This window comes from Aphelocoma coerulescens, chromosome 2, assembly GCF_041296385.1.
Source record: "Aphelocoma coerulescens isolate FSJ_1873_10779 chromosome 2, UR_Acoe_1.0, whole genome shotgun sequence".
Taxonomy (NCBI): domain Eukaryota; kingdom Metazoa; phylum Chordata; class Aves; order Passeriformes; family Corvidae; genus Aphelocoma; species Aphelocoma coerulescens.
Genome location: NC_091015.1, coordinates 6,037,966 through 6,063,252, shown reverse-complemented (window position 1 = coordinate 6,063,252; position 25,287 = coordinate 6,037,966). Strand labels below are relative to the sequence as shown.

Genomic DNA, 25,287 nt, shown 5'->3' with positions numbered 1-25,287 from the left:
TAACTATCTGGGTGTTATAGGAGCATCTCATGCCTCTGTGTATGTACACATCTGTCTGGATGAAGGAGGATTCACTGCAGGATTTGGGCCCTGAGGAGAAAAATCAAGCAGCAGGTAACTTCCTTTTACTTTCTTCATTATCCTACAATTAAAAACCCACCACAAGAACACAAATGCAATAAAGAAAACTTATCTAAAATTCAGGCAGATAAAACCAATTGAAAAAAGATTTTTAAAAACCCTCAAGAAAATGAATAAATATTCATGAAAATATTCAAAAGCTCAGATGTTTTCACTAGTCACCACAGGAGGGAAATATTAATTTGAAATAATAATAAAAAGACCTTGACAAGGCTTTAAAAAGAGCAAGGGGAGGAACAGCACACCCTCTGCTCCTACAGCTGATGCATGGCTGAGCTGTGGCCAAGGGTTTCCCCTCTAGCTCAGCCTCCCCTTGAGATTTAAATTTTGTGGGTTTAAAATGTGCAGACCTGCCTCAAACCTAACAAAAGGTCCGTTCCATCTGAATTTTTCCTTTCATTCACACCACAGCAGCACAGGAAAATAAAAAGGAGTGCTAATCTATCCTACAGTTTCCCGAGCAAGGACTCTGGGCAGGGGTTTGTGAGTAGATTTGACAGATGTACGAGCAGATGGTGAGAGACACTCCCTGAGAGCAGCCGATTCCCAGGCCTCCATGTCCAAAAAAATATCTTTTCACAGATAATGTGATTTTCAGAGGGAAGAAATACAGTTCTCATGTCTCAAACCAGAACTTCTCGGTCATTTCTTGAATGCACAACGGTTGTGTGGAAACGCTTGTCTTCAGAAAAGAGCTGGCTGGGGACCACAAGCCACAGGGCTCGACCTGACCCTCACAAAACCCAAATTTGCAGGCTGACAGCTCTGGCAAGTTTCTCCATGGCTGCATGGCTACAACTGGCAGCTGATTGGGGATCACCTCGTGTTTGGATTGGGTGTGACATATTAGTCCTGTTTGACCTCTGCCAGAATGCGGTGTGCAAAATAACACATCCTGGGAATCATCCATTTAACGCATACATTTCTGTCCAGCCCACATGCTGGGGCACCTCGTGCCAGAGCAGGGCTGGTGCCTTGTTAAATGTCAGCGAGCGCCTGCTGAACCCCAATACTGCACCAACGCTGTGAAACAGAGCCAGGGATGGGGGTTTGACACAAAAAGGTGCTTTTCAGATCAAATGGGGCAGAAGCTTGGAGAAGAGGTTTTGGGATTTATCCTACCCCTGGCAGCATGTTTTTAGCTGCAAATTAGCTGCAGCTCCCCTTTTCTTGGGGGAATTCATGTCGGACCCTCCTGCTGCCTTGCTGGGAGTTCTTGGACTCTCCACATCACTTTGCCCCGGGGATTTATCTTTCATACATTTAATCACACCATGGTGGGACAGAACCCTTCAGCCCTTGTCAGAGCACTCGGCCAGGTGGTTTCAGGCACCCCAAAGCTGGGGCCCGCTGCGGCAGCCGTGCCCGTGGGGTGCAGGGGCTGGATGGGCAAGGGGTTGCATTAATAAGCTCCTGAGGCGAAACGTGGCGGGAGCTCGCCCAGGGAGAGGGGCGAGAGGAGGAACAAAAGGCGATGGCTTCCCTCAACGCAGCTCCCCGCACAAGCCTCAGCGTCCCCCCGGGAGTCACAGGAGAAGCCAGGGAGGAAAGGCCGCTGCCGGCCGGGACATCGCGGCGGGGCCGGTGCCCCCGGGCGTCCTGAGGGGCGAACGTGCCGCAGGAAGCGCTGCCTCCCCCGGGACAAGCCCAGGGGCTCCGCCGGGGATGCGGGGGTGCTGTCGGGCTGCTCCGGCTGCAGCGCGATTGTTAACGGGACCTCAGCCGGGAGAGACCCTCCCGCCCCTGCGCTGCCCCCGCCCCGCCGGGAGACTGAGCTGCGGCAGGGCCGGCTGCAGCCCCGGGAAGGGGAGTCGCTGCGGGGCGAGGCCGTCCCGGAGGGGCAGCGCTGCCGGGCACCTCCGGAGCGGAGGACGAGGCGCGGGCGGGGCGAGGCGGCCGCCGCGGGGGGAAGCAGCTCGAACGTGGAGCGGGGGGTAATGGAGGCAGGGCCGGGGCGGGGGGTGAAGGCACGCCCCGGGGTGGGCTGAGGGGGCACGGCGGGAGCCCTTCCCGTCTCCCCGCGGGGCGGAGGCGGCGGCGGCGGTGGCGGGGATCCTGTGGTCGGCCCGGCGGTGGCTCCGGTGCCCCGGTGGAAGCAGGTTCCCCCAGCCCGGGGGGCGAGTGCGGGATCGCTCCGCCGGAGCCGTGCCGGGGGCGGTAAGTGCCGAGATGCCGGCGGCCGTGTGGAAGGGATGGCGGTAGCCCGGGGCGTTGGGGGCCGCCTGAGCCCGGGCTCCCATCTCGGAGGCGTTGCCTCCTCGGCGTGCCCCAAGTCAGCCCTAAGATTGCTTAAGAAGCAGAAGCTCCGGCGAGGGCACCAGGTAGCGGTACCGCCGCCCGGGCTGAGTCCCCGCAAGGGGCTGAACGTGCCCCGGTGCCCATGGAAAGGGCACCCCGGGCAGCGCGTTCGCCCGTCTGCCGCCGTGAGGCTTCGGATCCTGCGGGGAAACAGGCGCTCAATAGCTTCGGCTCATCCTGGCTGAGGAAACGATGCACCCAGGGAGAGATGAAATGATTTAACGCGCCCTCCCGTTCCCCCTTTGTGTCCCCGTGCAGGAGCCTGGACTGCTGTGCTGATGTTTCGGAGTTGAGGTAATGGCAGAAGTCGGTCTGTGGGGCACGGCCGGAGGTCCCGACCACGGTCTGGGGGCTGCAGAGCGCCCGTGATCTGCGCCGGGATGGGGAACAGCGGCTCGGCCGTGAAGGTCTGCACGGATCACCAAGGGGGCATCAACTGGCTGAGCCTGAGCCCCGACGGGCAGCGGCTGCTCACGGGCAGCGAGGACGGCACCGCGCGGCTCTGGAGCACCGCCGACAGCCAGTGCCACGGACACTTCCAAGGTACGGCAGCGGCTTTTCGCCTGGGGTTTGGGTCTGAAGCATGGCACAGGCCACACAGCGTGTTCTGGTCTCTTTCAGTCCCTGCCGGGCAGCCAGAATCGTGCTTGTTTTGGTGTTTATTACAGCAACGTTAAGCAGGAGCTGTTTCAACCCAAAACAGGTTACCAGCACTAGTGAATGCACCCTTTTATCTCAGGGTGTGCGAAGTTGTTTAACTTATGTCAATTTCTAGAAGCCCTGTTTTACACTGTGAAAAAATACTGACTTTTTGTTATTATGTCTCCCCCCCCCTTTTTTTTTTCAGTCCTTTTAATCATCTCATTTCCAGGCAGTCTTTATTTAGAACCTCTTGACCCAGAAGTCTGGAAAGGAACCTTGCTAAAATAGGTTACTTTTGTTTTCCCTCCTCATTTGACACACAGAAATGTTAATTGCTGGGCTTTTTCAGTTTCAATTCATTTTGCATCTTAAACAAAATTTATTATCCTTAGACTAGCATATTAGTAATTGAAAAGAAAAAAAACCTCTGTAGACAAGGCGGTCATGCAAACATCTAGATATGGGCTAAAGATGTTTGTATTCTCACTCATGTTCTTTTCATACAGAAAAAATAAAGCTGTTAAATTTGGAATTTCTAATGTTTTTTTCTTCCGAAGAAGAAATCACACTGCTGTGATTTCCTTGTTGTTTGTTTGCTTACTTGCTTGTTTTTCACTATGGAGTATTGTCTTTTCCCCCCACATCCTGCCATGGTTCTAGCTTCTGGAAAACTCAGTGCATTTGCTTTAGGCTTAGAAATCCTTTTAAACCACTAATTAACTTTTAACTAGAAAGAGAAATGTATTGGATAGCATTCATTATTATGGAATCTGCCAGTAGTGCCAGTGTTTAGGGTAAACTCTGAAGAAGGTTGGCTGGGTGGTTTGTTAACTGTCAGTCGAATCAGATAATTGTATGTATTTTATACTTTTGCACACACAGAGTTGTCGTGTCAATTTTAATTTTACAAGCTATAATTACTGATAAATCTGTATCTCTAATGCAGTTTCAAGCTCTACCACAGCACAACCAGTAGACTTGTGTGGTGGCTGCTTTTGGCCAGACCAGCACCAGACCTTGTCTGCCACAGGGGGTTTTGGCATCCTGTGTGTGGGTCGGGTATGACTGATGGTTAAAATCTGACTGGCAGACTTTGGTGCAGTAACCAAGATGCTATTTTCATCTCGGAGCTGGATTACAAGATGCTGTAAGAAAAATCCCAGTGATTTCAGCCTGATCCATTCAGGCTGCTTTGCAGAAAGTTTCACAAATATGGGAGAATGAGTTTTGCTTATAGCCCTGATGATCTGTTTAATTTTTGGCATCTGATGAATTTGCTTTAGAGGAAACAAGCCATATGTTTGTAGTGTGGATACTGGTTTGCTTTTGAACTACAACAAGGCTTTTGAACTATAGGAGTTGTAGTGAAATCTTTTTTGCAGTCAGTGAAGCTGTTTTACTGGGCAGTCTTCTTTCCCTCCATTTTTTTACCATCTCTTTATTTTACAACATTCTGTTTTTCTAATACCTTTGTCCATCTGTCTCTCTTTAATCACATTTGCCCTTCTTAGTTTTTTTTTTCTCAAAGGATAGTATTTAAGTCACAGTAGGGCCCACCAACTTCAACCATAACTGTCACTCTTGTAATAGTGACTTAAGAGGAAACTCTTCTGCTCCTGAAAGCTTACAGCCTAAATGTTAAAACAGAAGGGTTCAAGGTAATAGTAGTCCAATGATTAGATAGGTGACAGCAATTTCACACAAGAGGTCTTGGATGAAGCTGGGACTTGAATCCTAAGGTGATTTTTAAATGTGGTGCATTTATTGTTACAATAGAAAAGTGACATATCTTGCTAAGCAACACCAAAAGCTTGAGGTGGTAATATTGCTTCCTCTTCTCTGGCATTGCCTTGTTTGTCAGTGGGATGTTTTTAGACCAGTGGTTGTGTCTGTTTTTATTGTAACTGTAGAATCCCTGTATACTCTGAATACTGTATAAACAATTGTGCTCTTGTTTTTTCTTTCTGTGTAATTTTCTTGAAGGTATAGTGATATTTAGAAAATTGTGGTGTTTATTCATGTTATTAGTCGTGGTGGGGGAAAGAATTGGCTAACTATTTACCTGATATGTTTTTTTGTTTGCTTTTCATTCTGCCTGGACAATGAAATTAAACTTGCTGCTAAGTCTCAGGTCGTTTTTGCAGAGTTTCATGCTTTGATTTATGACTGTTTGTGTCCTGACAATCAATGGGCTGGGTTGAAATGCAGCCTTTTTCTCCCTGATTTCAGAAGAAGGAAGAAAAAGCATTTTTTAATTAAAAAAATAAGCTAGTTTTCTACTGGTTTCAAACTTAAGTGGTCTGAGTTTTATTATATTGATATTAGTTTAGCTCATTACATTTTTATAATACTGTTTGATTTACCTGATTGGTGGAACTGTCCTGTTTTACTCTTAATCCTGACATCAGTGAACTTTTCTGCTGTGACTTGAAATGGTTGTGCTTTACACAAATCCTTAAACGTGAAGAGCACAGTGGTGCATTTAAAACTGGAGTTTTGGTACATTTGTTTGTATTTTTCTTTTGGTTAAGGTGAAGAGCTGGACTAGTCTACATGCACAGTGACTGATTTCCTTTGTTATTCCTAGGACATGAAAGTTACATCACCTTTTGCCACTTGGAGAACGAGGCTGCCTTCACGTGCAGTGCTGACCACACCATTCGGAAGTGGGACGTAGTGACCGGGCAGTGCTTGGCCATTTACCGAGGCCACACATCAATTGTCAACAGGTGGGGTTCTCCCCTCATGTTTCTGTCATCTGTTATCACACATTTTGTCATTTCACTGCAGTTCCCCGTTACTGCACTCATAAAAGGGGCTGTGGAAACCCCAGAGTTCATGTTCTGTGCTGCAGTGATTAGTTTTTCTAGCAACACTGCTGACACAGATAGGAGAGAAGTGAAAGGCACACAGCAGGGGAATGGAATCCAGGTCTAGGAAAGAAATTCCAGAAGAAATTATCCAATTGATAACAGATGCTTCTGATAAATAGGTTTAAGAACATTGTGTCAAGCTTTTGTGTCAGCAAGAGGAATAAAGTCAGGATTTTTCTGTAATTATTATTTCTGTTTGGGCAAATGAAGTAATAATAAACTTACTGTGTGTGGCTTATTGGCCTGTCCATCTGAAGTGTGTATTAATAGTTGGACTTGGTCTAATTAATGACAAATAGAGCAGTCAAAGATTGGTATTTTTTTAACATTTCTTTTCTTGTGGGCATGTGGGCTTTTTAGTTTCTTTCTAAACTCAAAACACATATGATATGTAGTGAGATTCTGTAAATAGTTAGGAAGGCTGGCTCTGTGTTTTGGCACTGGCCTGATTTTTGCTTGAATCAGCAAACGGGAAATGTGTTCCCCATTCATATGATTTTGTTGCCTGTTTGAAAGGTTCCAGAGGACCAAGCTCAGCTGACAAAGAAGGCAAGTTATGGATGTTCTCTATCTCTGGTTTGGAAAGATGAACTGTAGAGATTTTTCTGTTATTGTATGTTTGTGCAGCTACAACTCATTATTTTGAAGGCCCAGGAAGCTGAATTCCTGAGCTGTAATCTCTGGTTTGCTCTTCAGTTATGTAACAAGTGGGGTGTTCTTGCTTTACCTTTTTTGAGATCCTGAAATAAGTGAAATTAGGTGTATTTTTTTTTCTTGCAGTCTCCTTACTTGATGATGGAAAAATGGCTATTTGCACACTGTCAGTTATAGTTCAGATTCCTGGAATGTTGTTTTGATGCTGTGTTGTTGTTATTGTTTTAATTCTAAGTTATTGTCATAGATCTGTTTTTAAATGATTTTTTATAAAGAAGTATAAATGAATAATTACCAAAAATTAATTAATTAAATAAAAACCCAACAAACCCAAACCAAACAACACAACAAACTTGTAGGTATTATATATAACTTAAGAAAGTTCATAATCCCAGATGGAAGGGATTTTAGCAAAACAAAATGCTCAAATTTGCAGTGCTATAGTGTGAAAATATCTGCATCAGTGTACCTGAATAAGGGATTTCAATTTTAAAAGTAGAAACAGGGAAGTGTTTGATTTTTAAAAATGCCAGAGGTGTTATGTTCATGCTGCTGTTTCATACTTCGGGGTACTTGGCACTGAAATTGGAACAGAAGATGGTCATGTAAAAAGATCAATACTGTTCATACACACAAACTTTATTTTTTGCAGAATCCTGGTTGCCAAAGACTATCTCTTCAGTGGCTCGTATGACAGGACAGCCCGCTGCTGGAGTGTGGACAAAGAGAAACAAATCCAGGAGTTCCGGGGCCACCGGAACTGTGTCCTGACTCTGGCTCACTATTCCTCCAGGGATGTGCTGGAAGAAGAGGAGGAGGAAGAGGAGGAGGAGGAGAAAGTGAGCAGGGACCTGCTGGTGACAGGGAGCACGGACTGCACTGTGAAGGTCTGGTGGGTGTCCAGCGGGCGCTGCTACCAGACCCTGCTGGGACACACTGGGGCTGTCTTATGCCTTATACTTGATGCACCAAACAGGGAGCTGTTCTCTGGCAGCACGGATTACACCATCAGGACCTGGAATATTGTCACTGGAGAGCAGCTGAAAGTCTTCAAAGAGCACCAAGGATCAGTAATTTGCCTAGAGGTAAGGGTAGAGGTTTCCTTGAGAGCCTTTGGGTGTCTGTGTCTTAACTCATGTGGGTCTCAGGTGTCTTTTCATTCCTAAAGAAGCTCCTCTGAGACAGGTTATAAATGGTGAGCTTAAATATTCATGTAATAACAAAAGAATAGTGCTCTCTGGTTTTGAGACAAACCCTCTTTCTCTAAAACACTTTCTGATCTCCTCTTAGCTTCTAGTGGTTGCCCTGGTCTAACTTCTAGCTCACTATCTATATAAATCCCACTAGGTCGTGGAACTCATGAGTAGGTGTGCTGAGAGCACTGTTCATCTGAGTGGGATTGTGTAATCAGGCTCACCATCACCAGACTTTGAACAACCTGAGCAAGTAAACAGGGACAGGGTCAGGTAACTTAAAAGGGGGAGGGGAAAAACACTCAGAGTAAACCAGATAACTTCAAAAAACCCAACCTAAAGCCCAACCCAAAACTGTGGGCAAAAGGTAATAGGAAAGCACAAAGCCGAAAGAAATCCTACATTAAAGACCACACAGACATGATTTGAGAGAAGAAAGGGAGAAAAAGATGGCCAAGACAAGAAAACGGCCAAGGAAAATGGAAAAGAGAAGCAGAGCACGGGGGAGAGAAATCGGGAAATGATGGAGGAGAGAGGGGAAAAAATGTAACGTGATCTGAAAAACTATACTCTGTTTTTCTGTTTGCAGTATTTTTCTGTTGAATGCTGCCAGCTTTGTTAATGTTGCAGGGAAGAGGAGGAGTTCAGGCAGATGAAGCGAGAGGGAAACTATCGCACAAGCACTTACCCTGTTCACTCATTATCCACCAGAAAATGCTAATAGTGTATTTAAAGGGAGTACCTGATGGTCTGTAATTCAGTTTCAGGTCAGCATAAATGTTTATACATGTATGTGTCTGACTGAAGTTAATGACAGTAGTTTTTCTCGCTGCTCTCCCTGTTTGTGTTTGCTGTCCATAAGTGGTTTTCCCTTACAGAGGCTGCAGATGTATCTTTAATAGCTCTTTAATAAAAGTTGCCTTTGTTTCTAAATAAGGTAGTTACAGCTGACACTAGTGGACTAAAAGCATAGGAGTACTGAAGGAATTCTGTTTTCCTTCAGTTTTAGAAAGGAAAAAAAAAAAACAAACCCACAAAATCATATTGCCCTGGAGTAATGTTTGTCTTGCTTTGATAAATTCTCAGTGTTAAACCTTGTTTTTATGATATTGTAATAATGTACTCTGAGGATGCTGAAGTAAATCTGTTGCTGTCCTTAGTGTCACGCTATGTTTTGTTGTTTAATTGTAACCCTTCTCCAAGGCACAGATTGTCAACAACAGAGGTTGCTTTAATTTAATTGGGTTCTTGCTAAAATTGTTACACAAAACTGGCTTGACCTCTCCCAGAAGCCTGGGAAATTCAATTACGCCCTTTGAATGCTCAGGAATGAGCAATGCTTGTGAGCACAGTTAAACAATGGCTTTAAACAAACAGAACTTCTTGTACGGGAGAAGAAAAGCAAAACCAATACATCTATTTGGAAAACCTGAACAATTCAGAGTACACAAGACTACTGCTGCTGCCAAGACTGTGTTGGCAACAGTCCTGGCCAAATCTTCTTGATATGGTAGCCCCTCACTTCTCTCATCACCAGTTAATGTTTGAGGCTGGGAGGGTCCAGCTGAGGTACAAACAGCCCCCACAGAGAGCATTTAGTGTTCAGGCCTCTCAAACTTATCCCAGCTTAAGCAGTCACTGCTGTTGAATAGCTTTGGGCTGTCGATCTTTCCTAATTCCTCTCTCTGCTTTGCTGGGTTCAACACTATCCCTTCTGTTCCACTTGGCTGCCACTCAGCACAGCCCACATGGTATTTTCATTCTTTTAGAAAGGGGTCAATCACCAGAATCCATACAAAGATGTTTCAACAGAAAGGAAACTTCCTGAATAGAGGTGGTTTTTTTAATTACTATTTTTGTTTTGTTCTCAAAATGTGCTGGGGGCCTTTTTTTCCTCAGGCTTCCTAGTGACAGTGTTGCAATCTGTGGCAGTGAGTTGGGATGGTGTTTTTCAGACCCTGGGTCAGGAGGACTCGAGGTAGTTGTGATTTGCTCACAGTAGCCAGCAGTTTTAATTGATTACAGTAATTTGTTTTCTTCAGTGCAGCAGTGAGCTGCTAATTACATCAGATTTTCACTCTCCTGTCCTGGAGGAGCTGAGTTGGTACCAGGAATTGAAGGCAGTTACCTGTTCTCTGAGTGGTACAATGCTTGTGTGCGGAGAAAAAAAGGAAAAGAAAAATAGAGACTTCTTTTCATTTTATTTATTCAAATAAAGATCCCTAAGGGAGGGTGACCTTTCAAAAAGTTTGAGAAATACTCAGTGTGATTCCTCATCCTGGACACAGATCAGGAAAAATTTGGATATTGAGACCATATTTTCCCCAACTTTAAAAAGCTGTTATTAACAGGAATGCCCCGGGATGTTCTGAACTGCTGCAAATTAGGTCCGGCCTGTTCCAGTCATCTCCCATTACTTTCCAGTAAACACCAATAGTGTTGCTGTAGCAGTGAATGGAAATTCCTGGAGCTTCTTGAAGGAGTTTTCTGGGTAGATCGCTGTAAAGCACACCCATGTTTTCCACGCTGCTTCCTGCAGTGCTGGTGTGTGGAAAGCAGGGGAGTGATGCCACAGACAACGTTCAGATTTTCAATGTTCCCCAGTTGCTCGAAGATCCTTTAAGGTGTTTTTGCCAGGTAGTGTAAGTAGGAGCCTGGAAACAACTCTTACCTAGCATGGCAGAACAGAAAGTGTTGGTGAGCTTTGGTCTTTCCCTTGTCCCCTGTCCTTGGTGGCTCTGGACAAGGGAGAGATGAGGGTGAGCTGTTCATGTTCCCCAGGCTTGTCCTGCTGTCCAGGGAGTCAATCTGGTGAAGGTGACCAGCTGAACCCACTGTGTGTGCTCTGCTGCCAAAGGAGTTCTGCAGCTTGTGATACTACCACTTTTCTCTTCCTTCCACCATTTAAATTGCACTGAGAGAGGTTCTGCTGGGAGGCTTTCTATTTGCAGTGGGAACTGGGTCCATGTTGGGTGCTTTGGCAGCATTGATTACATGACTTTCCCAGTCAGGCAAGGTAACTCGCAGTGGAGCAGCCAGAACTCTTCACTCTCCTTCTCCTGTGGTGTGTTGATAGCTTGGCAGACAAAGTACAGCAGCTGTTTTGGGAGCTCCCTCTTCATATAAGAGCCAATAATGAGATTTTATAGGAAGTGATGGGAAAAAGCAAGGGTGGGCTGAGTGTAATCACATAGCTCATGCTCATTCTTCCACTTAAAAATTTCAGGCCTGGCTAAAGACCAATATTTGCAATTAAAATCAAACATGCATTTTCATTAATGTGACTGCCTGCAATAGGCTGAATAACCCTGATTTAAATATTTACTTGTGTATGTTTTTCTAAATGTCTCTCCTAAGAAGCTTTGCAAACTGTTCACAAGGATTGCTTTGTCCTTGCTGATTGTTCTGCCTCCAAGTATTTATCAAAATTGTGCTGCCCAAAGCTGGCAGAGAGAAATGATCCAGCTTGGAATTTAGCTTGGATCCTACAGCAAACATTCTTGCAAGAAAACTCCCTTTTGAAGAACATGAACATGAGTGGGCAAAGACTTGCTTCTGGTTTTCCTGCAAAAGATCCTTTGTTTGGACCATTCCCTTCAGTTGCCTTTTAAAGCTGACTAGAAGAAAAGAATGCTTTGAACAAAGCCACTGCCTGAACTCTGTTTATGTGCTTAACTGTTGTGATCATGGGGGGACAGAAATGTTTTCTTGCCACACCAGTTAAATTAAGTGCACATATTTTTTTCGTAATTTGTGTTTGTATTTGTTGCATCAGAGGATGAAGATGTGAATGAGAGGAATGTGAAGGTGTACAACACCTCTAAGAATGAAACATGTTTCTGGGCCATCACTTTGCACTGCGGTAAAAAAGTTGAAAAACATTCTCTTAACAGCCAGCCCAGAGAGCTCATTCTAGATGGATTCTCAGGAAAAAAAGCACCAACAATTTCTTGACCACAGGGAGTTTGTTAGCTCGTTAAAATGGATGTGGTTTGAATGGGATCCTGAAACTCTTAACTCAGCCCAAGGCTTACATAGTTGTAACTTGAGATTGGTCCAGCTTGGTGATTTTTGACTTAGAAGTGGCTGTGAACAGAAGACCAAAATTCCAGATTGTAGGAACACTGACCCCCACGAGAAGAAGAAGGTGGTGATGGGATACATGGCTGCTGATGTGAACTCATCTTGGAGTTCATGGGAGCCAGTTTGAGTGCAGTCACCCTCAGCAAAAGGATGTGTCCAAATCTCTTTGGAGAACCAATTGCTTCTCCTTGGCTGTTCAAAAATTGTTTCTTATAGCAAAGGTTAATTGGGAGGGCAAAGTCCATTCCTGTAAGGTTGAAATACCTGCTAAACAGCTCTTTTGCAGATATTTTTGGCCTTCTTACAGGTAGAAGTTGTCTTAAGCTGCTGCATTTATCCATTCAGCCAAGCTTGTGAAGCAACAGGGTTGTGATTGTCTTGAGAGACCAATCCTGGATGTGATAATTTGTTTTTTTATTAAAATTCTAGTGTGTTTGGGGGCTAAAACCAAGCTTTTTCTTATTAATGAGACCTGTAACTACTAAAGTGTTTACAACTTGTCTTTTGCTACTGCTGTTACTCTACAACTCACAGGCAGTTTGGCTGAACCTTTTCAGGGAATGACATGGAGTTACATCTCCACTGCTTTGGCCTGAGGGTTAAGACAAATTTGCTCCATTCACGTTTCAGTGTTTCATCTGGTTCAAAGCAAAATCTCTCATAGCAATGAGAAAAATTAACAATCAAGAATTGCAAATATCAATGCAATGGGTTTTTTTCTGCTGTCTAGCTGAGACTTTAGAACTGGGCATCAAACTGTTGTCAGGTTTTTAATGTTTTTGAAGCTGTGTGGGTTTGAAATGTTCACTCAGCCCATTGGTATGAGCTGGAAATCTGTTCTGTGTTGTCCACTCTGCCACAGGTGTCCTTGCCTGGCCATGGTTTTCTGTGTCAAGAGCTTTGTTGGGCAGTTGGCCAAAGTGAACCAAGTGCTCAAAAGCCAGCCAAGGAAAATACAGGTTTGGAAATATCACCTCTTCTCTGGGCAGTCATGGACTGGAATATGTAACTGTGTCTACTATATGTTTTTAAACCACAGAGTGTGAGGCCAGCTTGTAAGGTGCTTTGGCTGGAGGAACAGAAAGTGATGATGATTATTATTTTAAATACAGATTAAATGCAGATATCTGAAGTGTTGTAACTTAGGCTGGAGTTGTAAGCTAGACCTATCTTAAGTCAAGTGAAGGAGGCGTGATCTTGCCTAAATTGATCTGGCTACACCTGAGAAGGTTGTCCTTGTTGGGAAGGAGAAATAGCAAGTTCTAAGGCATGATCTGTTTCAGATGTGCCTCAGGATGAGAGAGAGGAATTGTCCTAGACCACAGTGACTGTATGGGGACTATCTTAGCTGTAGAAATCTGTACCAACTTGGATGAGATCATGCCCATCACGTCACTAAAGGCATATCTGATTTGCAACTTCAGCCTGAGCTGAGAGCTCTTGATGGCTTTCTCCACTAATAGCCATTTCATGCTGTTTTATAAAAATGCCATGGGAATGAGGGGCTGTGTGACAGTCAGAGCCTGCCCTGGGTTTTGCTGTTGGGTCTGCTGCAGGCTCAGTCTGTGGCATCTGGTAGATAGTTTAACCTGTTAATATTTCCTTTTCTATGCAGGGCTGAGAATCCTTTGCTACTGTGCTCACCTGCTTAAATTGGGGAGGGGGAGGAAGGTGCACAGAAGTGTTTCATGGGGCAGCAGAAAGGCTTTGAATGTAATGGAAATGGTTGATGTGCTGACCATCTCACCAGCTCTCAGACATTGAAAAGCCAACCATATCCAGGGCTGCAGCAAAACCAGTGTGGGCAGCAGGTCAAGGGAGGTGATTCTTCTTTTCTGTTCTGCTCTTGTGAGATCCCACCTGCAGTGTTGCATGCAGCTCTGGAGTCTTCAGCACAGGAGAGACATGGATTTGTTGGAGTGTGTCCAGAGGATGTTGTGAAGATGCTGAAGAGGGATGGAGAACCTCTGCTATGGAGACAAGCACAGAGTTGGGGTTGTTCAGCCTGGAGAAGAGAAGGCTTGGAGAAGACCTTAGAGCCCCTTCCAGTGGCTCCAAGGGAGCTGGAGAGAGACTTTGGGCAAGGGCGTGGAGTTATGGGACAAGGGGGAATGGCTTTAAACTAAAAGAGGGTAGATTTAGATTAGATATTAGGAAGAAATTCTTTGCTGTGAGGGTGGGGAGGCCCTGGCACAGGTTGCCCAGAGAAGCTGTGGCTGCCCTGTCCCTGGAAGTGTTCAAGACCAGGCTGGATGGGGCTTGGAGCAACCTGGTCTAGTGGGAGATGTTCCTGCCCATAGCAGGGGTTTGGAATGAGATGATCTTTAAGGTCCTTTCCAACCCAAACCATTTGTGATTCTAAGGCTCTTAAAATCCTGGTGCTATAAATTACCTGAGTAAATCCACATAATTTAATACATTTTTATATCTAACAAATTAGCAAATCTAGGCAAGCTGCAGCTCTCTTGTTTCACTTTGGCATTGATACACCCACTTAAATGTAGAAATGAAGCGGCCTAACCTAATGTACCATTAATGCAGAGTGGCATTTACCTGCAGGAGGTTATAATTTAGTGTTTTTCCTTGCTCTGTGGGCGGGTTGATGCTGCTAGCAAGATGTCTAAAAAAGAAATGCAACGACTTGGCCACGAACCACACAGCAGGATCTTGCCTCAAAGCATCCTCTTCCATTTAGCAGGTGCACATGACAATGCTCTTCATGCCCATTCAGGGAGAGACTGAAATTTAAAAGTCCTTCCTCAGGCTAACTTGTGGCTCTCAGTTTTGTTAGTGCCGCTGGCCATTCGCTCTCTCTCCTCATGGAGATGCCGTATTAATGCTGTTCCTAAAACAGCTTAAAAGTAATAGGAAGTGACATTTCAAAGTATTGCTGGCTTTTTACAGTGGTTTGTGCTTTACAAGCTCCTGGCATTCAGCTATGAAATCTCTCCCACGGGCCAGGTTCTGCTGGGAGGATGTGTGACATGTCCTGCTCCAGCTGGGCTGGTGGGAGCTGTGGCCAGGGAGCCTCTTGGTCTGCCTGCACACATTTCTTGTGTGGGTTATCACCATCCCATCACTGTAATGCTTCGTATCTCAACCTTTTTGTTTCATGCTGTAACACAGGGCAATGTTGTTTTGTACAAAGCTCACTTTTGATGCCTTTTGGGAATGGGGTCTTTCCCTTTTGGATTGGGAGTGGAGATGGAAGAGCATGAACAACATTCCAACCTCACAGATACAGCGTGTGCAAAGAGTGGGGACCAAATCTAAGGTGGCAGAAGAACCAACTCTTGAAAGTGCCCTCCAAGCAAGACCATGACAAGTTGGTTTGTCATTTGTTGGTTTCCTGGAGATACCAGAGAAGCATCAGGGGTTTGTGCACTGCTGGTCATTTGGACCTTCTGATGTGTGTGTTTGGGGGCAGACAAGGTACCATTCATCGCTCCATAGGCAAATTCCACTCCTTGGTGGGGGGGGTCAGGATTCTCCCTCCTGTCCCTCCATCCCTGTGATACAGAGGTTGCTGCAAGTCTGTAAAACTTACCTTGAGCTACAGCCAGGTGTTGCAGTGACTGGCTGCCTTCAGCAGGAGTTGGGCTCTACAGAGCAATGCCTGTGAAAACCTTCAGTTTGATTTCTTTACACAGACAGAGAATGCCAGATTTTTCTATGCACTGTGGAGTTTTTCCTTGCTGAGCTTCCAGGCTTGGTGTAGTTTGTTTACTGTGCACTGGCTGGGTTTTTAGTCTTGCACAGGTCAGTTATTTTCTCTGTGTCTCTGTTCCCCAACTGCAATCCTTCCTTTTGTCATTCCCTGTCCTGTCTGTGTGGAACAAACCCCATCCTCCCCACCAGTGAGTTCTCACCATGGGCAGGATGACTGGTGCAATGAGGCACTGTTCTTCTTTGGGAAACACACAGCAGAAGACAATCTGCTTGAAGATATTTTAAAAACCTGTGGCAGGATGGTTAATTATTTAATCATTCAATAACAGTCTGAAAAGACTTGTGGAAATGTAGATACAGAACAGTTTCATGGAAGAGCTAGTCATTCCAAATACTGACTTGTGCAGAGTGATAATAAACATAAGCCCTGGTTTATGGTGTGTAGGATTTTAATTTTAATTTACCTTTTTTTTAAATTTTTGTTACTCGAATTGTTCTGAATTTTTTATTGTAACTAAAACTTATAGTCTGGTAAGAATTCTTGTCAAATATGCTTTGCAGAAACTGCACTGCAGGGGTTTTTTTGAGGCTTTAGTAATGAAAATGATTATGGAAGTAGGGTTAGCATTGTTAAGCTCCCTGGAATCCTGCTTGCTGGCATCAGCAGATGGGCTTAATTTTTATGTTCTCAAAGCTGGGAGCTGTTTTTAAGACCCAGAAGTCAATGGGAGATGCGACTGTGAGGAACTCAAGGTTGGTTTGCTCACCACCCCTCTGTTTCAAGGTGCAGCTTGTTGCTCATTGTTGAGTTGGAAACTGTGACTTGGGATGAGTCCCTTCAGTGCAGCTCTCTCATGGAGGTGCCTGAGAGGCCATTGCTGATGTGTTTTTCTGTCCCCTCAGCTGGTGAATCGTCACCTGTACTCGGGGAGCGCGGACAGGACAGTGAAGTGCTGGTTTGTAGACACTGGGGAGCGGATCCAGACGTACAAGGCTCACAAACACAGCGTTAGCACTTTGAAATACCATGCTGGGATCTGTAAGTTGCCTTTCCTATGTTGTCCAGCCCCCTCAGTCTCCTTTTCAATGTTTGTCTTTGATTGAAGGTTGTTAAGGGAGAATAATTTTGAATGCTTGTGAAGTTGTCACTTTTTTTCAACTCCAGCGTGTTTGCATTCAGTACCAAACTGCTGCACCACTCCATGTGGGAAGCTTAGACCTTCCCTCCATTTTCCACCTCCCTCTTCTCACAAATGAAGAGGCAGTTGTTTTGTTTTTGTTGCCAAGGGAAGTGGCTTAAATCCTGAGCTGTCTGGGGGTTGTTTGTGTAGCTGTGGTTTAACCTCACTAGTCTGGTGTCTGTCACCTGCTTCTGCTGTGTGCTAGGGACAGAAAGTGCTGCTGCTGCTGGACACACAGCCCCATGCCAGTCTCTGCTACCTTGTAGACTGTGTGTAACACCCTGTCCTAAACCAGAATCACACCTCAGATGCTCACTGCTCCGTTAGGCTTCCTGTTCAGGCTCTGACCTTCTCCTAGACTCATTTTCCACAAGATTTTTCCCATTATCTGTCCCCATTCATGGATTTGTTCCCCAGACCAACTTTCTTCAGTAGCCAAGGAGTGCTTGCCTTAGTAATGTTCAGGACTCAGCTCTCCCACTTTCACTGTTTACAGTGGTTTCTGTACATCAGTGTATATTGCTGACATTACAGTATGTTCTGACCATCAAACCTCCCTCTTTAAATCCCTCTCTGTGCTGGCTTTCCTTCTACATGTCTGGGTTTGGGTTGCAAGACAGCACTTCTGTTTTTATCAGTGAACCTCTCTCTGTGTCATCCTGGTCTTATCCTGCCTCTGGTGTTGGACTTGATGTACCTTCACTTGCTTCCCAGGAAAGAACTTCTCTCCTTCTTCTCTCCTTCTTCTCTCCTTCTTCTCTCCTTCTTCTCTCCTTCTTCTCTCCTTCTTCTCTCCTTCTTCTCTCCTTCTTCTCTCCTTCTTCTCTCCTTCTTCTCTCCTTCTTCTCTCCTTCTTCTCTCCTTCTTCTCTCCTTCTTCTCTCCTTCTTCTCTCCTTCTTCTCTCCTTCTTCTCTCCTTCTTCTCTCCTTCTTCTCTCCTTCTCTCCTTCTTCTCTCCTTCTCTCCTTCTTCTCTCCTTCTTCTCTCCTTCTTTCTTCTCTCCTTCTTTCTTCTCTCCTTCTTTCTTCTCTCCTTCTTTCTTCTCTCCTTTCTTCTCTCCTTCTTTCTTCTCTCCTTCTTTCTTCTCTCTTTCTTCTCTCCTTCTTTCTTCTCTCTTTCTTCTCTCCTTCTTTCTTCTCTCCTTCTTCTCTCCTTCTTCTCTCCTTCTTTCTTCTCTCCTTCTCTTATTTCCTACCCTGAAGGAAAGGACCATGGCTGTCTTAAACTAACCTAGGCATTCACAGTGCTTTCCTGATTTTGGTTTCTGCACTTCAGCTATGAAGTGAACACATCACACTAAACGAATAGTTGCTATCTGGGCCTTGATCTCTCTTTTGGCAGCTCCTCAGTGTGATGGTGATAAATGGCTGACAGATGCAAGATGGTGCACGTTAGCAGAGAGTTGTACCTGCACAGTTAGTGGCAGTTGTCTGGCACCATGCTTTCCTCACTACATTTATAAACCAGTAACTGAATTGATTTCTTAATTATGTTTGGAAACTTAGCATGTAACCAAGCCCAGAGGTAGAATTTTAGTCAGGAAACCTTTTTTGGTCTTCCTTTCAGCATGAGTCCCACATCAGCGCTTTTATTTGTAATTTATTTATTTGTAATTTATGGTTATTTCAGCTTTCCTCACCTACATGGAAGAACTACCCCATTCTCCCCTACCTGCAAGTAGTAATTTCTGCTGATTTCAGCTTCTGCAGTTGGTTAGAAGGCTGAAATGGAAGGGGAAAGGGTCTGAACCTACACTGCACCTTGAAGTTATTATTGCTCCAAGATGCAGGCAGGTAGAGCAAGGGAAATGAAACCAGAAATTGTAATCCAGGATGACCATTGGTAGACAAAATACCAATGATTTTGTGTGTTTGTGTGTTTGCCCCCTTTTAATTATAAAGACACAAACCCAAACATTGAATTTGTCAAGACTAGCCAAAGGTGAGCTAACTGTGCTAAGTTGATGTTTGCCTGATCCTGTGAGGAACGTTCGTGTCGGGGTGGGAGATGGAGACTGTCTCCTTCAGTAATGAAACCTCCAGAGCTGCATTTCTTCAGTGTTGATCCTACTCTTCATGCAAGCAGTAGAGACTAGGCCAGACTGTAAAGAAAAGAAAGTTTTAGCTCAAACAAAAGTTTCATTATCTGATGCCACCACCATCAGCTCTGCAGCTTTCTCTCTCTTCCCCCGCATTCTACCACCCTGTCCTTGCCATACACATACATTATTTTTCCACAACACTCTTTTTTTAAATTAAAATAAAGACAATATTGCTGCATTTAGTCAGATCTGTGAAGAACATCCTGGTAGTGTGATAGAAGAGTTCACAGAGTTATTTAAGATCTTGATTTAAATCAAATGCAAAAATACTAAAAGTGTCAAATGGAGTATCGAATTGTTCCACTTGAAGGGTAGAAAAAGGGCTCTAGAAAAATATTAGGGATTTGTTTGAATGCACTATATGCATTTTAATTAATGAAAGAGGAAATTTCCCCTTAAAATTAATTTATATAGTATGATTGCTTGCATTATTGTGGTGCATCCATTACTTTTTTCCACACTATCTAATAATTTTGTTAGAATTGGAATTATAAAGAGATGTTTACTGGATACCAGTGTTGGAACTAGTGTAGCTTAAAATTCTGTCACTTCACCTGATCAGAACTGTCTTTTAAAAATGTGAAGAAAACACTTCAGTATAAATTATATTTGTTATGGTTTATGTCACATTTGCACCAGTGCATGAAAAAACATCTCAGCCAAGAAGTGGTAATTTTCTGCTTTCTCTCTGATCAGTGCCCAAAGGCTCATTGCCCCAAAGAGTTTGTGGTCTAAATAAGAAAATAGAGTAGAAGAAAGATGAAAAATACATGTCTGTTTCCAAAATCACTTTATAGCATACAGAGAGTCCAGACAGATGTGAAAAGTAAGCATTAAATCCTCAGAATGTGTTTCCAGTGGCTTTTCTGCTTGTGTAATTAACAGCATGGGGAATATTACAGCTGGTTCTCAATCTAATTTATTTAATGATATGTTGATTATTTCTCTCTTAAAGTATGTGCACAGCCGTTCAAAATTTAATGTGGTTTATATTTTTTTCATGTTGCAAAAGCTCCAGGGGAGTGTTTCAAAACTGTTCTCCCAAGGATCTATGAAAATTAAGTAAAAAATGAAAACTAATTTTATTTTGTTGTTGTTTATTTCACAGGTGGTATATATAAGTCTATATTTAAATGCTAAATCTGGGTTAGATCAACAGCTCTTCTTTGAAACTCAGAGGTGCAGAGAGACTTCCTAAATCCAGAGTGACAGTTCAAAAGACATAAAGGATGTCTGTCGAAAGCAAAGTCCTGATAGCTGAAGTAAACTGGCAGCTGCATAGTGAAAACAGCTCTTAATTGGTTCCTACTCTCTGCATGTCTGTAACAGAATTAAGTGATTTCCATTCACTGGGAAAAAAAATCAGTACCTGTTCCCTGCTTTACTTTGTTGTTACTCATTTGCAGAGTGGGACATGATGCTTTTTCAGGACTCTGCTGGAAATTGAATTATAGTGGCCCATATAAAGTGACATTGATTTTCCACATCCAGATGTTTCTTGGAGGTGCACCCAGGAGGTGCCCAGCTCCCTGCTGTTTCATTTGAATTTAAAAAGCTCGTGGCAGTACATAGTCTGTTCTCTCATGTGTTATTGTAGTCCTGAATTTACTACCATGATAATTTTTTCACCCCTCTTTAGAGATTCAGTCCCTGACTTCTCCCAAAAGATAAGGAATCTGTTGCCTTCAGGCACTCCAGTTTTGTAAAACTCTTTCCATGCTAGACATGAAATGCAGGGACCAGTGAAAATATTGCTTTTTGCAGCTCTGAAATATTTCTCTCTAGATAAACTTGAGGAGTTTGGGTTAACTAAAGGAAAGTGAGTGTTTATAAAGAGAGTTTGTAACCTTTAAAGCAGAAAAATGGGCTCCTTTTTGGGCATATTGCTAAGTACAATATCTAAATATTAACATGGCCTTACAGTTTCTGGATGCACCAGTTGTGGCGATCTGATCTGAAGATCCTGAAGTGCTGAGAAATTTTTCTTTCAACATGTAAGGTACTCTAAGGGAACCTGATGAATAACTAACATTCCTGGTCATGCTCAATTTAGTTACCCCAGCCCTGCCCCTCCTGTAGCAGCAGAAGTGATGGAGACACTGGAGTACTGAATGGAAAGCTGTAAATAACTCTGGCAAAACAAATGAAAGGTTGAGTGGAAATCCTTAAAACCAGACTTGAGATAAATTGCCTGCTTAGAATTATTGAGGCACTTTTAGGCAGGGAGACATCTGTGGAGGTGAAGAGCAGAAATAGATACTTGAAGCATGTGTGGAGTGAAATGCTGGTGTGTGTAGGAACTTCAGTCTGAAGACAGTTCAGTGTTTTGAAAAATACAGCTGAAAGTAAGCATGCTGGGGTCAGCAGAATAGAAATGATCTGGTTTGACTGAGGAGAGAATCAAAATGATATGTCATGGTCCCTTGGGAGCTGGTTTTAGGTACATTTAGGAACTTGTATGAACTGACCTCACGTGGCTGCTCACATCTGGCTGTGCTGTGTGGCTCTGTGTCAGTGTTCACAGGAAGTGGTGATGCCTGTGCAAGAGCTTTCAATTCCAGGAGTGGAGTCCTGCAGAAGATCTTCCGAGGACACAAGTTCATCATCAACTGTATCCAGGTCAGGAAGGGGTTTCATGGTGGGGTTTCTTCCTTTTGGTTGCTCCCTCATTTGTTTTGTGGGAACTGGTGTGGCTGACTGTTCTGTGTGTCTTGGATTGGATGTTGTTCTAGGATAAGACTTGAATATTCTGTATGTGGTTTTACAAAAGCTTGTTAATAAGTGAAACCACGGGATGAGTCCCCAGGGACAACCCCATTTCTGGGATTGGGGATTTTTCAGGTCAGGTTGGATAAGCAGCCACGAGAACTGAGACAGATGGACTGATGCTTTGTGGGGCATGGAATGGACTCCAGCCTCATGAGACCCTTTCCATTACAAGACACTAATGATAAGTGTTTGCAGTGCTCTAAGGGGAAAAGAAATTCCTGCCTTATGCAGGCAGAATAATTATAGCATCATCCCCCAAACCGCCCTGGGGCATGGCATCCCTAAACAGTCTGAAGCAGCTCAGTAGTGATACCTGACCCACATCCTGCCAGGCAAATGGAGGAGTCTCTGCTCCTGGCTGAAAAATGAAAGTTAATGTTTGCATATTGTCGAGGCTCAAGTGAGACTGGCATTTAATAGTTAAAACAGGAGGAATTAATAATCCTTGGTAGCCATGCAAAGACCAGGGAATCATAGAGGGGTTTGCATTGGAAGGGACCTCATTTCAACTGCCCTGCCATGGGCAGGGACACCTTCCACGAGACCAGGTTGCTCAGTGCCCCTTCCAACCTGGCCTTGAACACTTCCAGAGATGAAGCAGCCACTCTAAGAGCCTGCAGCTCCCTGTACTGGGAACTCAGTATAAGCTGTGTGCAGAATGAAGATTTTCATTAACAGTGTGAGACATTGTTGGTGATTCTGGCAGGCTGACAGTCCAAAGAATAAGGGAGGAGATAAAATTTCTTTTGGAGCTGATCCCAAGCACATAAAGTTGTAAATACAGTTTTCTCATGTATATTCTTCTGACTTAGCAAGGGGCTGTATGATCTTAAACTTCAAACTCCCGGTACCGGGCAGTTGCTGTGTAGCAGGTGGGCACCTGGATGTGTTTGGGGAGTACCTGATAGAATCACCCTGGGCAGCCCCAAGAATAGACAAGACCAAAGCTTGGCTTTGTATTCTTCTTTGTAACTTAATTTCCAGCTGTACAGGGGCAATAAAACCCGGGAAGAGAGAGCACTGAGAAGTGGCAATCTTAAGGGGATCTTAAGTATATTAAGGAGAGCTGGATGAGGGGTGTGGTGCTTGTGGGGTGCTTCATGTAAGCCAAGGGGATGCTCACTGTCACAGCATGGACAGGCTGGCACAGAGCACCCACGGCGGGGACAAGACTGATGCAGGAACAGGAAGATCATCAAGACTGATGTCAGGCTTCCAGGGCAGGATGAGGACAATTGGGAACATTACCAACAGCAGCAAATGGTTCATAAAGGAAATGAAACCACAGCAGTGAATCCAGGTTAAGTTACTGCAGGCTTTGAAGAACAGTGGAGTTTGAAGGAGGAAATGTACCTATAACTTACTGCAAAGGAGGAAGGGAAGCGAGAAGGGAAGCATTGCTGAACCCCCTGCTGTCCACTGATGATGATTTTGATGCCTACTTAAGCTCCACATCAAAACAGTGCAGAAATTCCCAGCCATAGCCTGCTCTGACACTGGGTTTAGTTCTCCATTGCTTTTCTAGAGGGTCTGGATTATAAATAACTTGCTGTTTATGGCTCTGTGAAGTGGCTGAGAAATGAGTCCTGACTTGGTAATGTCTCATCCCACTTCAGCAGCTTTTGTGATAATTTATACTGACTCTTGCAATGAGCTCAGGCCCTAAGTGTTGGGATCAAGCTGTGTTTGCTCTGACTTTGGACAGTTTGATTGTGCCGATTCCAAGCCGTAGGGCTCAGTATTAAGTGTGACCCTGTTGTTCCAGATCCACAATGAGCTGCTCTACACAGCTTCCCACGACGGCACACTACGGATTTGGGACATCCGGGGAATATGCAAGAGAAATAAGCGACGCTTGAAGAAGGAGAGGTCTGTGCAGGGCAGGAGCTCCCAGAAGGGGAGTCTGTCTCGTCTCTTCAACAATAAAGTGGGCTGTATGGTACAGCAGGAGAATGGGGAGCACGAGGCTGTTGAACTGATGTGACTGCCCAGAGCAGGCTTTATGTCAGTGACCAAAGCTGAACCTTTTGTTTTCTGCACCACTGTGTCCATGTAAACCAGAACTTGGAAAGAGATGGGAAGTGGCTTTGCCTGAACCTCTGTGTGAGGAGCCAGGATTCTCTGTGGCTGCCAAATGGACTCAGGTCAGATCCTGCGGCTGCAGATGACTCAGCTGAGCAGCTCTGGGCTTGGGAGGGGAGGTAGCGTGGTTCAGCTGAGGTACCACTCTGTGTGTACAATTAGGAACTTTCCTGATGACTGCTGGTGTCAATTCCCTCAGGCACAGAGGTGTTTCATCTCTGGCTGCTCAGTGTCTAATGAGATGTTTTGCCATTGCTGTTGCCCGCTCCCATGACCCCTGTTCAGCCCAGTGTGGCAGTGAAAGGTGTCCTGCAGTAAAAGGTGGCCTTGAATTCCATCTTCAAGCAGACCTTTGGGTCAGGCATTGGCTGACGAGGCCAGCACAGGAGGGTTTGGCTCTGCAGCAGGAGTTTAAAGCAGACTAGACACCTCTCTGGGAAGCTGGGAGTAGTAGGACAGAAATTCATTTAATTGCTTTTTTTTTTTTAACAAAACATAAGCCACAGAACAAGCTAAACCTCAGCCCTATTTGCTGACCTTGTGTTGTCTTTCCTCCTCCCAAAGCTGTGTCTTGCTAGGTTGCCAGTAGCATTGGATAAAGTCAAACGCAAGAGTTTTCCCAGTCTTTTTCCAGGTTCATCCTTCTCTGATAACCACTGAGCCATGAATTAACAAGGGTTCTTATATTTTTCTATTTGCAGATACCGCTCTTTGTAGAACCAGTACAAAAATATCTAACCACATGTTTTTATTTTTATGGCTTTATTTATTCTGTACTACAGCAAGATAAAACTGCTGTAATCCTTTTTTAGAATGGATTAATAAACATGTGGTATCTACAGACAACTGACTGTCTAGTTTTTCCTTTTGTCTCATATGGGGGGGGGAGAGGGGGTGTGGCCTGGCTGCAGAAGCACAGCAGTTAAGAATGGATGGAATATGGGGAAAAAAACTCACATAGATTTTTGGAAACATTTCTTGCCTTCCCCTCTCTGCTGGGGTTGGAGTTGATTATGTGTGGAACCGTCCTGCCTCCCAGGAGGCACCAGAGTGCCAAAGCTCAGTTCCCCCTATCAGGGGAAGGAGTCACCAGACACAAAAGCACAGACTTAAAGGAAAGCAGGGATGAGAGAGTGCTGAGCCCTTACTCAGGGCTGCCCTGGTGGCAACCTGGCACACAAAGACACCTGTTCTGACACATTACCACTGTGTCAGTGGGCCAGGCCCATCACAGACCCTGTCCTCTCCTGTCCTCTCCTCTCCTGTCCTGTCCTGTCCTCTCCTCTCCCCTCCCCTCCTCTCCCCTCCCCTCCCCTCCCCTCCCGTAGTTCTTACCTGGCAGGTTTCCACAGCTAGTAGGAAACAGCATTTAAATTGTGTGAAATGCCTACCAAGAGACTGATTTGGGAGGTCATATGCATTGTGCAGACTTAATTCCACTGTAAACCTCTCAGGCTGGTCATTGTATCTCAGTGACAGGTTTCTGAGCTGGTGGTGGCTTGCCATGCAGCTGACTGTATTTTGCTTCTGAGGACAACACTAAATAGGAAGCCTTTAGGAGATGGACAGAGTTGCTCAGAGCCCCTGGGCTGTATTTTCTG

The 25,287-nt window shown here is 44.6% G+C and overlaps 1 protein-coding gene across 5 annotated transcripts; it reads left to right on the top strand.

Moving 5' to 3' along the window:
* The first annotated feature begins 2,013 nt into the window (after positions 1 to 2,013).
* On the top strand, positions 2,014 to 24,532 carry WDR86 (WD repeat domain 86). Of its 5 annotated transcripts, XM_069006350.1 has the most exons (8): positions 2,183 to 2,298; positions 2,698 to 2,982; positions 5,669 to 5,810; positions 7,261 to 7,500; positions 7,585 to 7,693; positions 16,457 to 16,592; positions 21,351 to 21,454; positions 23,370 to 24,532. In XM_069006350.1, exons 2-8 carry the CDS (start codon positions 2,820 to 2,822, stop codon positions 23,586 to 23,588), a joined length of 1,113 nt encoding a protein of 370 aa, XP_068862451.1. In that variant the 5' UTR covers positions 2,183 to 2,298; positions 2,698 to 2,819; the 3' UTR covers positions 23,589 to 24,532. The 5 variants fall into 5 exon arrangements, with proteins under 5 accessions (XP_068862450.1, XP_068862451.1, XP_068862452.1 ...); XM_069006349.1 differs by lacking the exon at positions 2,183 to 2,298 and adding an exon at positions 2,014 to 2,075 and having other exon boundaries at positions 7,261 to 7,693; XM_069006351.1 differs by having other exon boundaries at positions 7,402 to 7,693.
* Positions 24,533 to 25,287: the final 755 nt, after the last annotated feature.